A 12,445-nucleotide genomic window follows, 5' to 3' on the forward strand; every position below is an offset into this window, starting at 1 on the left:
CACTATACTAGCTATACCAAGCACTATACTAGCTATACCGAGCACTATACTAGCTATACTGAGCACTATACTGAGCACTATACTAGCTATACTGGGCACTATACTACCTATACTGAGCACTATACTAGCTATACTGAGAACTATACTAGCTATACTGAGCACTATACTAGCTATACTGAGCACTATACTAGCTATACTGGGCACTATACTAGCTATACTGGGCACTATACTAGCTATACTGGGCACTATACTAGCTATACTGGGCACTATACTAGCTATACCTGCCACTATACTAGCTATACTGAGCACTATACTAGCTATACTGAGCACTATACTAGCTATACTTGGGCACTATACTAGCTATACTTGGGCACTATACTAGCTATACTGGGCACTATACTACCTATACTGGGCACTATACTACCTATACTGGGCACTATACTAGCTATACTGGGCACTATACTAGCTATACTGGGCACTATACCAGCTATACTGGGCAATATACCAGCTATACTTGGGCACTATACTAGCTATACTGGGCACTATACTAGCTATACTGGGCACTATACTAGCTATACTGGGCACTATACTAGCTATACTGGGCACTATACTAGCTATACTAGGCACTATACTAGCTATACTTGGGCACTATACTAGCTATACTTGGGCACTATACTAGCTATACCGAGCACTATACTAGCTATACTGGGGCACTATACTAGCTATACCCAGCACTATACTAGCAATACTGGGAAATTCACTAGCTATACTGGGCACTTCACTAGCAATACTGGGAAATTCACTAGCTATACTGGGCACTTCACTAGCTATACTGGGCACTACCTACCCATACTGGGCACTATACTAACTATACTGGGACACACTGGGGGGGGGGGGATCACATGGCCAGCATTTCTTACCCCCGGCTTATATGAGAGTCAATCATTTTTTCCTGGTTTTTCAGGAAAAAGTTGGGGGGTTGGCTTATATGCGGGTCAGCTTGCTTGCGAGTATATACGGTACCACTGGGTAAATTGCTGCAAATAGGAATGTCACTAATAGTACACACATTACTCAGTGTGTTCAGTGTTGCCTGTGACTCATGTATAAGTCAACCCCTATACTTTTAATTAGTGAGTCAGACCTACATTTCTAGACCTATACTTGAGTATATACGTTATACCCCTGGTTGTAACATTTAGTCATATATCACTGAAGGCAACCTCTGAATATATATTTTAGAAATATTTGCTCTATTTATGTCTCAAGTTTTATATTCAGAATAATCTAAGGCTGCTAGGATTAACTTGCTTGGCTGTGTTCCATTGTTTGATATATGAAATATTAATACGTAAGTGGACTATTTGTTTTATTGTAAGTTATAATGAAAGTCTGTTGACAACCTTTTAACCTGTGGCTATAAAAGCCATTATTGCTTTTGTAATAGGAAATAAATGTAGTCAAATGAAGAAGTTCATTCCAAATAATGAAGCTGTTATAATTTACTGAGCCCTATGATGACATTTCTATTACCATATGCTGTGCTTGAGCTTAGCTGCGTGATTAAACCCCTTGCGAATGACATTTATTTATTTTAACAGAACAGGCTGATGGTCTGTGCAGGAAGCTGGACAAGGCATGCATTTCCCCCAAGCCACAGAAGCCCTGGGACAAGGATGCCTGGGAGATTCCAAGAACATCGATCAAACTAGTGAAGAAACTTGGAGCTGGCCAGTTTGGTGAAGTCTGGATGGGTGAGAATATATGACGCAGATGGTTAATCTTGTTTTTCTTATGCTTTCATGAGGTAACACAATTAAAAAATCAAACTAAAGGGAGAAAGTCTCCATGCAAACAATGGGTAGCTTATATACTCGCATATAAGCCTAATTTTTCAGCACAAAACCATGTGCTGAAAAGTTACTCCCTCGGCTTATATGCGAGTCATTGGAGCAAAATAGATGGTGGAGAAGGTTTTGTTACTGGCAGAGGAGCATAAGGCTCATGCACTAGTGAACCTGCTCTTGCCAGCTGGCTCCCTGCTGTGTCCATGCCCCGCATCCCCTGCAACATGGTGTGCAGAGTGCGCTGCTCAAGACTACCTGTGTCTCCTGGCTTGTGGAGCAAAGCATGCCAGTAACATGTCAGCGGTGCAATGAACAGGGATTTTTCCTCTGTGGCAATCGCTGTGTTGCATATCTATGATTCTAGTGGCGTCTTGAGACACAGCTGTATCATCCTTGGAGCACATCTGGGAATGGGGAGAAGTAATGACTTGTACTAAGAGCACATCTAGCTACTGGGGAGGGGGCTATACTGGGGAGGGGGCTTATGTGCAAGTCAAGCACTTTTTCCTGGTTTCTGAGGGAAAAGTGGGTATCTCGGCTTATACACGGGTCAGTTTATATGTAAGTATATGCGGTAATCTTGAAGACTAGCAAGGACACAGAATTTTGAAACCTCATTTCACCCCCTCTCAGGGGCATAGTGTACTGACGTTACTGGCATGCTCTGTAAAAGCATATAGAAAGGGTATAAAAGCATTAACCTAATTACACTTACAGACATTTATAGATGCTTTGGATGAGGTGCTATTGGGTTAGTACCATGATCTGCAAACTTGGCTCTCCAGCTGTTAAGGAACTACAAGTCCAACAATGTATTTGCCTTTATGAATCATGACTGTGGCTGTCAGACTCCCGCAATGCATTGTGGGACTTGTAGTTCCTTAGCAGCTGGAGAGTCAAGTTTGCAGATCACTGGGTTAGTAGATCTACCAAATCTTACATTAATGTTAGAACTCTGGCATCAATTAGCTGATGTATTTGGAAAATCAGCAAGGCAGCTCAGTTATTAAATCAAAATTGAAGCAAAAAAAATAAATAACCTAATATAATGAATTGTATATGTACTATGGATAGTGAATAGAACATTAGTAGCAAGGAAAAGTCTCATGTTTTTGTTTTCAGTTATATAGTTTTTTCATATTTGCCATGTAGAAACCCCATTCTGTCTTTTAAGCTATAAAACAAAGCAGAAATAATGTCTCTCTGAACTTTCCCTGCAGGAAAACCATATCTCAAGCTGTCTCTCACTGTTTCTTGGCTTCAGAAAACAGGACTGTATTTGACCCAGGGGGTCGAAGAGCTCAGAGAAGCTCTTTTGCAACTGAACTTGAAACTGAAGGTTTTTTTTTAACACTTCCTGTACTGGAAAACAATGAGACTAATTTTTTGCTACTAATGTTCTATTTCTTAGCTGTACTACACATACAATTAATTATCTCATAAGTTTGTTTTTTACTTCTGGTTTGCTTTAAGATGGGGAAAAAAATATTTAAGACAGCAGATATCTGTATAGTCAGTGGCACCATGTTATGAAAAAGTTACGGAGTTGTGGAAAATACCAACAATTCAATTCACTAGAAGATTTATCTGAATAAATCTATTTCCATTTACATGCTAGAAGACATATACAATTATTTGAGCTTTATCCTAAATAAGAGTGTTGTGTTTTGTGGTCACAAAGGAGGGGTTTGGCCACACTCATTTAAACAATACCAGTGACCTGGCGTTTCTACTAATCTCTCTGCCTTAATCACACACCTCAAACAAGCATGCAGCTAATTAAAGGGGTTCTGTGGGGGTTACAAAAAACAAAAACTGACACTTACCTGGGGCTTCTATCGGCCCCCTGCAGCTGTCATGTCCCGCACCATCCTCTACCATCCACCATTCCCCGCAGCTGGTCCCTGTCTAATTCGGCATCTGATTCAGCTGCGCGGCCCCAGGTAAGTGTTGGGTTTTTTGTTGTTTTGAACCCCTTTAAGTCACACTTCAGCAGCCAGAGCATTTAATCTGCATGCTTGTTCAAGGGCTACGGCTTAATGTATCAGAAGTGGAGAATCAGCAGGACAGCCATGCAATGGGCATTGTTTAAAAGGAAATAAATATGTCAGCCTCCATTTCCTTTTCACTTCAGGTGTGCTTTAAATGGAACTTTGTATTTAAAGGGGAACTTCAGCATAAACAAACATACTGTCATGAGTTTACATTAGTTATGTTAATTAAAATAGGTAATATTATCTCTTACCCACCCTGTTTTAAAAGAACAGGCAAATGTTTGTGATTTCATGGGGCAGCCATCTTTTGGTTGAAAGGAGGTGACGGGGAGCATGAGACACAGTTCCAACTGTCCTGTGTCCTGATCACCCCTCGCAACTGCGCGCGCTAGGCTTTAATCCTCAAATTAAAAATTAAAAAAGAAACAAATTTGCGCCAAAACAGCAAAAGAAGAAGAACATCAGAAATCCCATCATGCTTTGCACAGCATCGGGAAAAATGCCCTGGCAGTTCTCATCTGTGAAGCTAAAAATGAGGCTTGGGCAAGAAAAACAAAGTTCTGATGCTGTGAAACTGTTAAAGAAACACCACATCTTTTCAGGGCTGCTGAGTAGATTTTTAGTCTGAAGGTTCACTTTAATAAGTCACATCTATGCAACCAGCAAGTTCAAATGATCAATTCATTTAATCAATGAAAAATGTACACCCAATCAATCGTATCAATCATTTTAGAACCTACACAGGATTGGTTTAGATTCTTAAATTTAAAATTTAGATTCTTAAATTTAGATTTAGATTCTTAAATTTTAAAATCAATAACTTACGCAGTTTGCATTAAAATCCATATGTGTGCGGTCAGTTTAACTATTGTAATGATATAAATAAAGTTATATTTGAAGTTGTGAAAATTGTATTATAGGTTCTTTTTAGTTTAAGTTTCCAGCAGTTTGTTTCTGTCCAGAAAATAGGTTTAGTAAGGAAGACATTTAATATGTGTGGCCATTTATAATCACATAATATGGAAGGTGGTATCTTTGAAAGGCAGAACACCACAGCATCTTGAACATGAATGTGAAGGGCCAGTGCCAGCCCCTCCCAGCTGCACTGTGACAGCAGAGGAAATGATGCAGACAGTTTTTGCAATTGTGTGAACCATAAATTTCAAGATGTTTCCTCTTGTTGACGTTGCGAAGTCTGTTGTTCAGTGTGCAAGTTTCCCCCATTTAAATGAATACATGCATTGGGAATAATGATGTAGAATACTCTGTATTTCCTCTCACATGTCAGCAGCCAATTACTATAGATTGGTCTGAAGCATCCTGTTGTCATGGTAGCACATTAGTAGATTTTGGTGTACTGTTATGATGTGGGTAGTTTGGGAATTGTGGTTGAAGACAGATCATGTGTATTATATTCCTTGTAGTTTTACTTTATTATTTTTTTAAACATATATGAGATTTTTTTCATTTTGATATTTGCTATTTGTTGTTCAGTTTTAGGTTTAGTTGGGCCTTAAAGTGAATCTTTATGCAGGCGCTAAAGTAAAAGGTATTAAAGGACACCCAAAGTGAGAGGGATATAGATGCTGACATATTTATTTTCTTTACACAATGCACATTGGCCTCAATTCACTAAGCTTATCTCCTGTCTTTAATAACGTTTCTAGAATTATCACCATGGTGATAAGGCATGTAGAATTCAGGAAAATGTTTACCTCATGCAAACCTAAAGTTAACTCTTATGTATTTAAGTTAAAGTGAGATCTTCTGAGTTCTCTCCTAGGTGATATTTTCACACTTTGCCAATAAAATGCCTTTTAAGGCACCACCAAGCAAGAAAATACTCAAAATAATTAGATAGTACATTTTATACCTACTTATTGGTACTTTTTCAAATGCAAAGTGCTGAAAATGTATTTTAAAGAGAAGATGAATAATCATCTCCCATTGGCCACTTTTTCTCCTAAGTTTTCTATCGGGGGATAATTTTTATCTATCTTTTTAGTGTTCAGAAATTGGAAAAGTATGGAAAGTAAATATCAAACTTATTTGAAGTAATTTCTTGCTTGATGGGAGCATTAATGTGAACTTTAACTGTCCTTTAAAAAAAAAATAAAAAAAAAAAATTCACTTACCAGGGGCTTCCCCAAGCCCCCTGCAGCCATCCTGTGCCCTCGCCGATCCTCTACTATTCTCCATTCCCTCGCCGCAGGGTCGTTTAGTTTTCGGTCGACTGAGAGTCGGCCGCTGTCCATGGGTCTCTTTGTTTGCGTTCCGGCCATCAAGCGCGTCCTGCACAAGCGCAATTTGAGGTTTCTCTTACTGCGCCTGCGCAGGACTCGCTTGATGTCAGGAACGCGAACAAGGAGACACGTGGACAGGGGCAGACTCTCAGTCGGACGAAAGTGAAATTAACCCACGGCGGGGGAACGGAGGATTGTAGAGGGCCAGCGAGGGCACAGGACGGCTGCAAAGGCCTTGGGGACGCCGCAGGTAAATTAAGTTTTTTTTTTTGTTTTTTGTTTTTTTTTTGACAGTTAAAGCAGAATATAACCCTGCATTTCAACTTTGCTCTAAAACATTATTTACAGTATATTATATGCAACCAGCATTTTTTTTTTTACTAGACCAGAGATTTCTGCAGACGCATCCGAAGCTGACATAGATACATTTTGTTTACATAAATGTATCTAATGGCCCATACTCACGGGCCACAATTGTCGCCGCAATATGCGGCGCGCGCGTGTTGCGGCGACAGGTCGCCCGTGAGTATGCGGCGTTGCACGGGCGCGCACCCCGAACTGTCGCCCGTCGCTGATGTCGCCGGGCGATTGGCGCGGTCAATCGCCTGGCGACAGTCGCCGCCGCAACTCCGCCGCAACTGTCGCTAGTCCGCGTCAGTACGCAGACTAGTGACAGCAACATAATAACAAATAGACGGCGCTTCCGGCAGGGGGAGGGACAACAGCGACAGCTTCCGCCGCATCAGTTGCCAGGTCCCTACGCCGTGTGTATGCGGAGGGACCTGGCGACGAGCTGTCGCCGGCATGTCGCGCACACGCTCCTGTGTGCTAGCGACATGCCAAACAGTTGCCCGTGAGTATGGGCCATAAGTGTTGAATGTGACTCATCTCTCTGACTGAGAAGGAGTTGGAAGACAGCCAAAGAGTGTGTAACATTTCTCAATAGATACATATAACTAAATAGAATGTAACAATCTGAACTTCTGCATATCTCTCCACGGAACTTTAAACCTCTGTGTTTAACCCTTCCAATGCTGGTCTAGTAAAAAAAAAAATATGCTTTTTGCATATAATATGCTATAAATAATGTTTTAGAGCAAAGTTGAAATGCAGGGTTATATTCCGCTTTAAGGTTCAAAAATATCACCTTGAAGAAAAGTTATTAGGATATGGGCCTTTGGCTGCAGTAATCACAGATCAGAGTTCATCAAACAGGGTTATTAAAAATACATTCTTAAAGGATACCTGAAGTGACATGTGACATGATGAGATAGACAGGTGTACAGTGCTTAGCACACAAATAACTGTGTTGTGTTCATTTTTTTTCCTCTGCCTGAAAGAGTTAAATATCAGGTATGTAAGTGGCTGACTCAGTCCTGACTCAGACAGGAAGTGACTACAGTGTGACCCTCACTGATAAGAAATTCCCCATTTTTACCTCTTTCTTGCTCTCAGAAGCCATTTTCTGCTAGGAAAGTGTTTTATAGTTAGAATTTCTGATCAGTGAGGATCACACTGTAGTCACTTCCTGTCTGAGTCAGGACTGAGTCAGCCACTTACATACCTGATGTTTAACGCTTTCAGGCAGATAATGAAAAAAAGGAACACAGCGTAGTTATTTGTGTGCTAGGCACCGCACGTACACATGTCTATCTCATCATGTCACATGTCACTTTGGGTATCCTTTAAAAGGATGTTTTGCAAAACACTCAACTGGTGCCATCCATCTGGGTCCTCTGGCGATGGTGTCCCAGTCCATTTCATGTCCCTGCATGCAAAAATGCTAATATCAGTATATTAGCTGCAGTATGAAGAGTTAGAGATGACTGGCAGACTTTTCGGGGGGTAGGTGATCGCTCACTGTGCCTCCAGTCAAGGTTCCATGCACGTAAAAAAAGAGGACAATCCGGGCACCAGATGAGCTGCAAAGTTCACCATTTATTTCATCCCACCATCAACGGATACACACACACAGGCAAGGCCTGACAGCTGTTTCGCAAGCTCAAGTGCTTGCTTCCTCTGAGGAAGCAAAAACAGCTGTCATACCTTGCCTGGGTATGTGTATCTGTTGATGGTGGAATGAAATAAATGGTGAACTTTGCAGCTCATCTGGTGCCCGGATTGTCCTCTTTTTTTACGATCAGTATATTAGCATTTTTGTATCCCATAGGCCCATCAGAAGTATTAGCCTAGAACTGGTCTGCCAAAAGGCCAATGGGAACTGTCCCTCCCCAGGGAGCTTTCATTAGTTCACTTACTAGTGGACCAATCAAAATCCTCCCTGGTGCTCGATTCTCATTGTTCTTTTTCAAACCAATGGGAGCCTGATGCTTTTGATGGGGCTCTGGAAACCCGGCCTTAAAGGGCACCTGAAGTTAAAGGGATATATAGGCTGCAATATGTATTTCCTTTTAAACAATACCAATTGCCTGGCCTTCTGCTGATCTTCCTGGCATCAGTAATGTCTGAATCATACACCCTAACCAAGCATGCAGAAAATCCGATAAAACTTCAGTCAGAAACACCTGATCTGCATGCTTGTTCAGTGTCTAAGGCTGAAAGTATTACAGGCAGAGGACCAGCAGGACAGCAAGACATTGGCCTCAATTCACTAAAATCATGCTGGAGATAAGGCAAGAGAAAACTTACCACCACGCATTGATCTTGCCTTATTAAGGTGTAGAGATAAGGTTTCACTGTGAGAGTGTTATCTTATTACTTCAGTCCTTAACCACCCCGGTATTCTATTTATTGCGGTCATGCGGCCACGGGTGGCTTTTAAAAAAAACAATGTGTTCAAGTTGTTGTAGCTAGAACTAGGCTAGCTACACTTCCCCCCCCCCCCCCAAGTCCCCCGGCACTGTTCCCCCCCCCCCCCCCCTTCCGATCACCGCCGGCGATACTTACCTGGCTGCGATTCCACGATGGCCGAGACTTCCGCCATAGCTTCAGACGTTGCTATGGCGACGATCGGGCATAATGTCATTGACGTCATGCGCAGTTCCGATTGCCGCCATAGCGACCCCTGGAAGCTATAGAGAGGCTGCGTGGGCTCCAGGGGGGGGGGGGGGTGTTTGTATTTGGCGGCGATTGGGGTGGGGGAATCAGAGCGGGCCGGCGGCAATCGGGAGGTGATGTAGCTAGCCAAGTGCTAGCTACACACCCCACGGAAAATTTTATGAAAAAAGACCCTCCAGGGGCTGAGCAATCCACCACGGCGGCGTCATTACCGCCAAGGTGGTTAAGTTGCCTCCTATGTAGTTATTTTCACATGCAGTTAATTAACAGCCTGTCATTAACTGTAGAATTTTGTTATTTTAAGGATTAAAGAGTTAACTTTAGAGAAATGATGGACTGAATCTGGCCTAATATGTTTTACTAGGCAGTACCTATAATAAACCACATGGGCGTCTCAGATTGAGTTTGACATTATTTCATGTTGATGTGTCCTCTTCTGATCTTCTGTTCCAGGTTTCTATAACAACAATACAAAGATAGCTGTGAAAACACTGAAGCCCGGTTCCATGTCAGTGGAGGCTTTCATGGAGGAAGCAAACCTAATGAAGACTCTCCAACATGATAAACTAGTGAGACTTTATGCTGTTGTCACCAAGGAGGAACCAATTTACATCATTACTGAATTCATGGCAAAGGGTGAGCATGCAATTCATCTATCTGCATACAGTTTAAAGTGTGTACATAGGATTTTTGGCTCATCTGCAGGAAAGGTAGAGACACAATTTCCTGGTTGTTCCAGGAAGAAACCATTAGTTTCCATTGGCAAGAAAACCATTAGTTGCCTCCAGGAGAAGTGGTGTGTATGGGGACATGGATGGTCATTATTGGCTGTTGCTCAGCAGTTCATCAGCCAAGCATTAGAAACTCACTGTTAGAGAGCAGAGGTACAGTTATCAGAGGAAATGGCCACTCCTTCAAGCACAGATCACACCCACTTCTCAATTTCAACCTTTTGCTTTTGTCATCTCTGGTACACTTTAAGTAACTAAGTTCATACGGAACTTGAACCAGCGTTAGGCTTCCCGCATGCTTCATCCGATTTTTTTATTTTTTCATACAATCCGATTTTTCATTCCGAAAATCGGTACCAGCTTTAGCCCTCATTGCACAAACTCCTGTCATCTCATTTTGTCCTGACCGCTACATGTAGCATCCAGGATCAGCTTCTGTGCGGCCCTTCGGTGTTCCACTGCGGGAGTGAAAACGCAGGGCGTGTACCGATCAATGAGAACTGGTACCAAACACTTCTCTGCTCGATTGCAGAAAGACGTTTAGCATTGGCTAATTGCGATGTACCTGAGCGCCCATATGAACCGGCCCCAAGTCATGACATGTAACCTGTATTCCTGTCAGCTGTATCACATGACTAGAACTGATGATGGCTGATCAGTCAAGGTTGGATAGGCGAGAAGGAGGCAAGCCAAATAAAGACGTAGGCCTAAAACTCAAACCATACACGTTTCAGAAAAGATCATTTAAAAAATCAGGAAAAATGACATTAAAACCAGAAGTGGGACAGTCATATGATGGCAGCATGTAAGATGGTTTCACAGGTCTGCTTTACGTCACCGGATTGGAACATACCGTAGGTTCATTTTAAGAAGGGTGGAAGATGAGCATCAGTCTGAATAAACCCTTGGACTTTTCTCACAGTACAATATATCATGTATTTTGCATGTAAATGTTTTATAACTACAGTTAAAAGTTGTTTCTTTCTTTTTTTTTTTCGTGGATAGGAAGCTTACTAGATTTTATGAAGAGCGACGAAGGATCCAAAGTTATTCTTCCAAAGCTGATTGATTTCTCTGCGCAGGTACACTTGTGTTTATATCTATATGAAAGTAACCAGCTTTAATTCATTTTCCATTCTCTTAAAGAGAACCGAGGTCTCAAACTTCCTAAAAAAGTAAAACACTTATTTACAGAGGGAAGGCTCTGGATCCTCCAGAAGCTCCCCATGTTGTCCTTAACCTCAGCCCCAAAGACCCTCCTTAACCTCGGAGTTATGCTCTTCTCCATGCATGAGTGCCTCCTGCTTATGCAGGTGTGGCCATACTCGCCCAGGCACAGTACAGCCGCACTTGTGCCTGAAGAATAGTTTCGGCCCTGAGGTTCCTGCCGTCAAGCCCTTGTCAGTAATATTTGGGCAGTCAGCGCTTGGTGACAGAAGACCGGAGGATGGCGTGGAAAGCCTTTATAGGATCCACTGGCATCCTTCTTCTTAGGTATTTTTTTTTTTTTTTGGTACGTGAGGTCAAATAAAAACTATGGTATGTTGAAAGTTTTCATTTTTAGTCATTATTGCAGTTTTCCATAAAGAAATGTTTATGCAATGCTCACATTTACACTTGCCTGTTGTACCATATATTTACGATAGGCCAGCATTGCTGCTTGCATAGCTATTATAGGAAAAATAAACACGGGATTGTTTTATTGTGCAGAAAATGCCTATGAAAATAGACAAGTGTAACTCGTGTGGATCTAGTCACCCCTACTCTAACCATAACATTATGGTGTCTTACACATGAGAGGCTGAACTGCCTGTTTGAACGGTTCATCCTCCTATCTGTTGACCACTGTGCGCATTTGCAATTTAATGCAGCTGAATGGCAGCATTTGTAACCCTCATAAAAATAATTGGGAGGATACTAAAAGAAATCTTCATTTTTTTTTTTTAGCCTTAATGGCTGGTCCACCGCGCGCATCAGACAATGGGCTTTAAAGAGACTCCGTAACAAAAATGTAATCCTATTTTCTACCATCCTACAAGTTCCTATACCTATTCTAATGTGCTCTGGCTTACTGCAGCACTTTCTTCTATTACCATCTCTGTAATAAATCAGCTTATCTCTCTCCTGTCAGGCTTGTCAGCCTGTGTCTGGAAGGCTGCCAAGTTCTTCAGTGTTGTAGTTCTGCTATATACTCCCCCTTCCAGGCCCTCTATGCACACTGCCTGTGTATTATTTAGATTAGGGCAGCTTCTCTCTTCTCTCTTATCTTTTACAAGCTGGATAAATCGTCCTCTGAGCTGGCTGGGCTTTCACATACTGATGAATTACATACAGGCAGAGCTGTCTGCACTCTGCAGTAAGAAACAGCCTGACACTTCAGTGGATGAGAGCTGAAGGGGGAAAGAAACACACAAATGATCTCTTGAGATTCAAAAGGAAGGGTGTATACAGCCTGCTTGTGTATGGATGTATTTTCTATGTGTGGACATACTGTACATCAACCTACTTCCTGTTTTGGTGGCCATTTTGTTTGTTTATAAACAAACTTTTTAAAACTGTTTTTAACCACTTTTAATGCAGCGGGGAGCGGCGAAATTGTGACAGAGGGGAAT

At 41.8% G+C, this 12,445-nt stretch overlaps 1 protein-coding gene across 5 annotated transcripts in view; it reads left to right on the forward strand.

Moving 5' to 3' along the window:
* Nucleotides 1–12,445, forward strand: part of LYN (LYN proto-oncogene, Src family tyrosine kinase) — a 218,183-nt gene that overhangs the window by 177,897 nt on the left and 27,841 nt on the right. For all 5 annotated transcript variants that reach the window (XM_068237399.1, XM_068237400.1, XM_068237398.1 and 2 more), the window contains exons 8-10: nucleotides 1,602–1,754; nucleotides 9,556–9,738; nucleotides 10,839–10,915. In XM_068237399.1, the coding sequence (XP_068093500.1) occupies nucleotides 1,602–1,754; nucleotides 9,556–9,738; nucleotides 10,839–10,915 (413 nt within the window). The remainder of the gene's footprint in view (nucleotides 1–1,601; nucleotides 1,755–9,555; nucleotides 9,739–10,838; nucleotides 10,916–12,445) is intronic.

This window comes from Hyperolius riggenbachi, chromosome 5 (assembly GCF_040937935.1).
Source record: "Hyperolius riggenbachi isolate aHypRig1 chromosome 5, aHypRig1.pri, whole genome shotgun sequence".
Lineage (NCBI taxonomy): Eukaryota > Metazoa > Chordata > Amphibia > Anura > Hyperoliidae > Hyperolius > Hyperolius riggenbachi.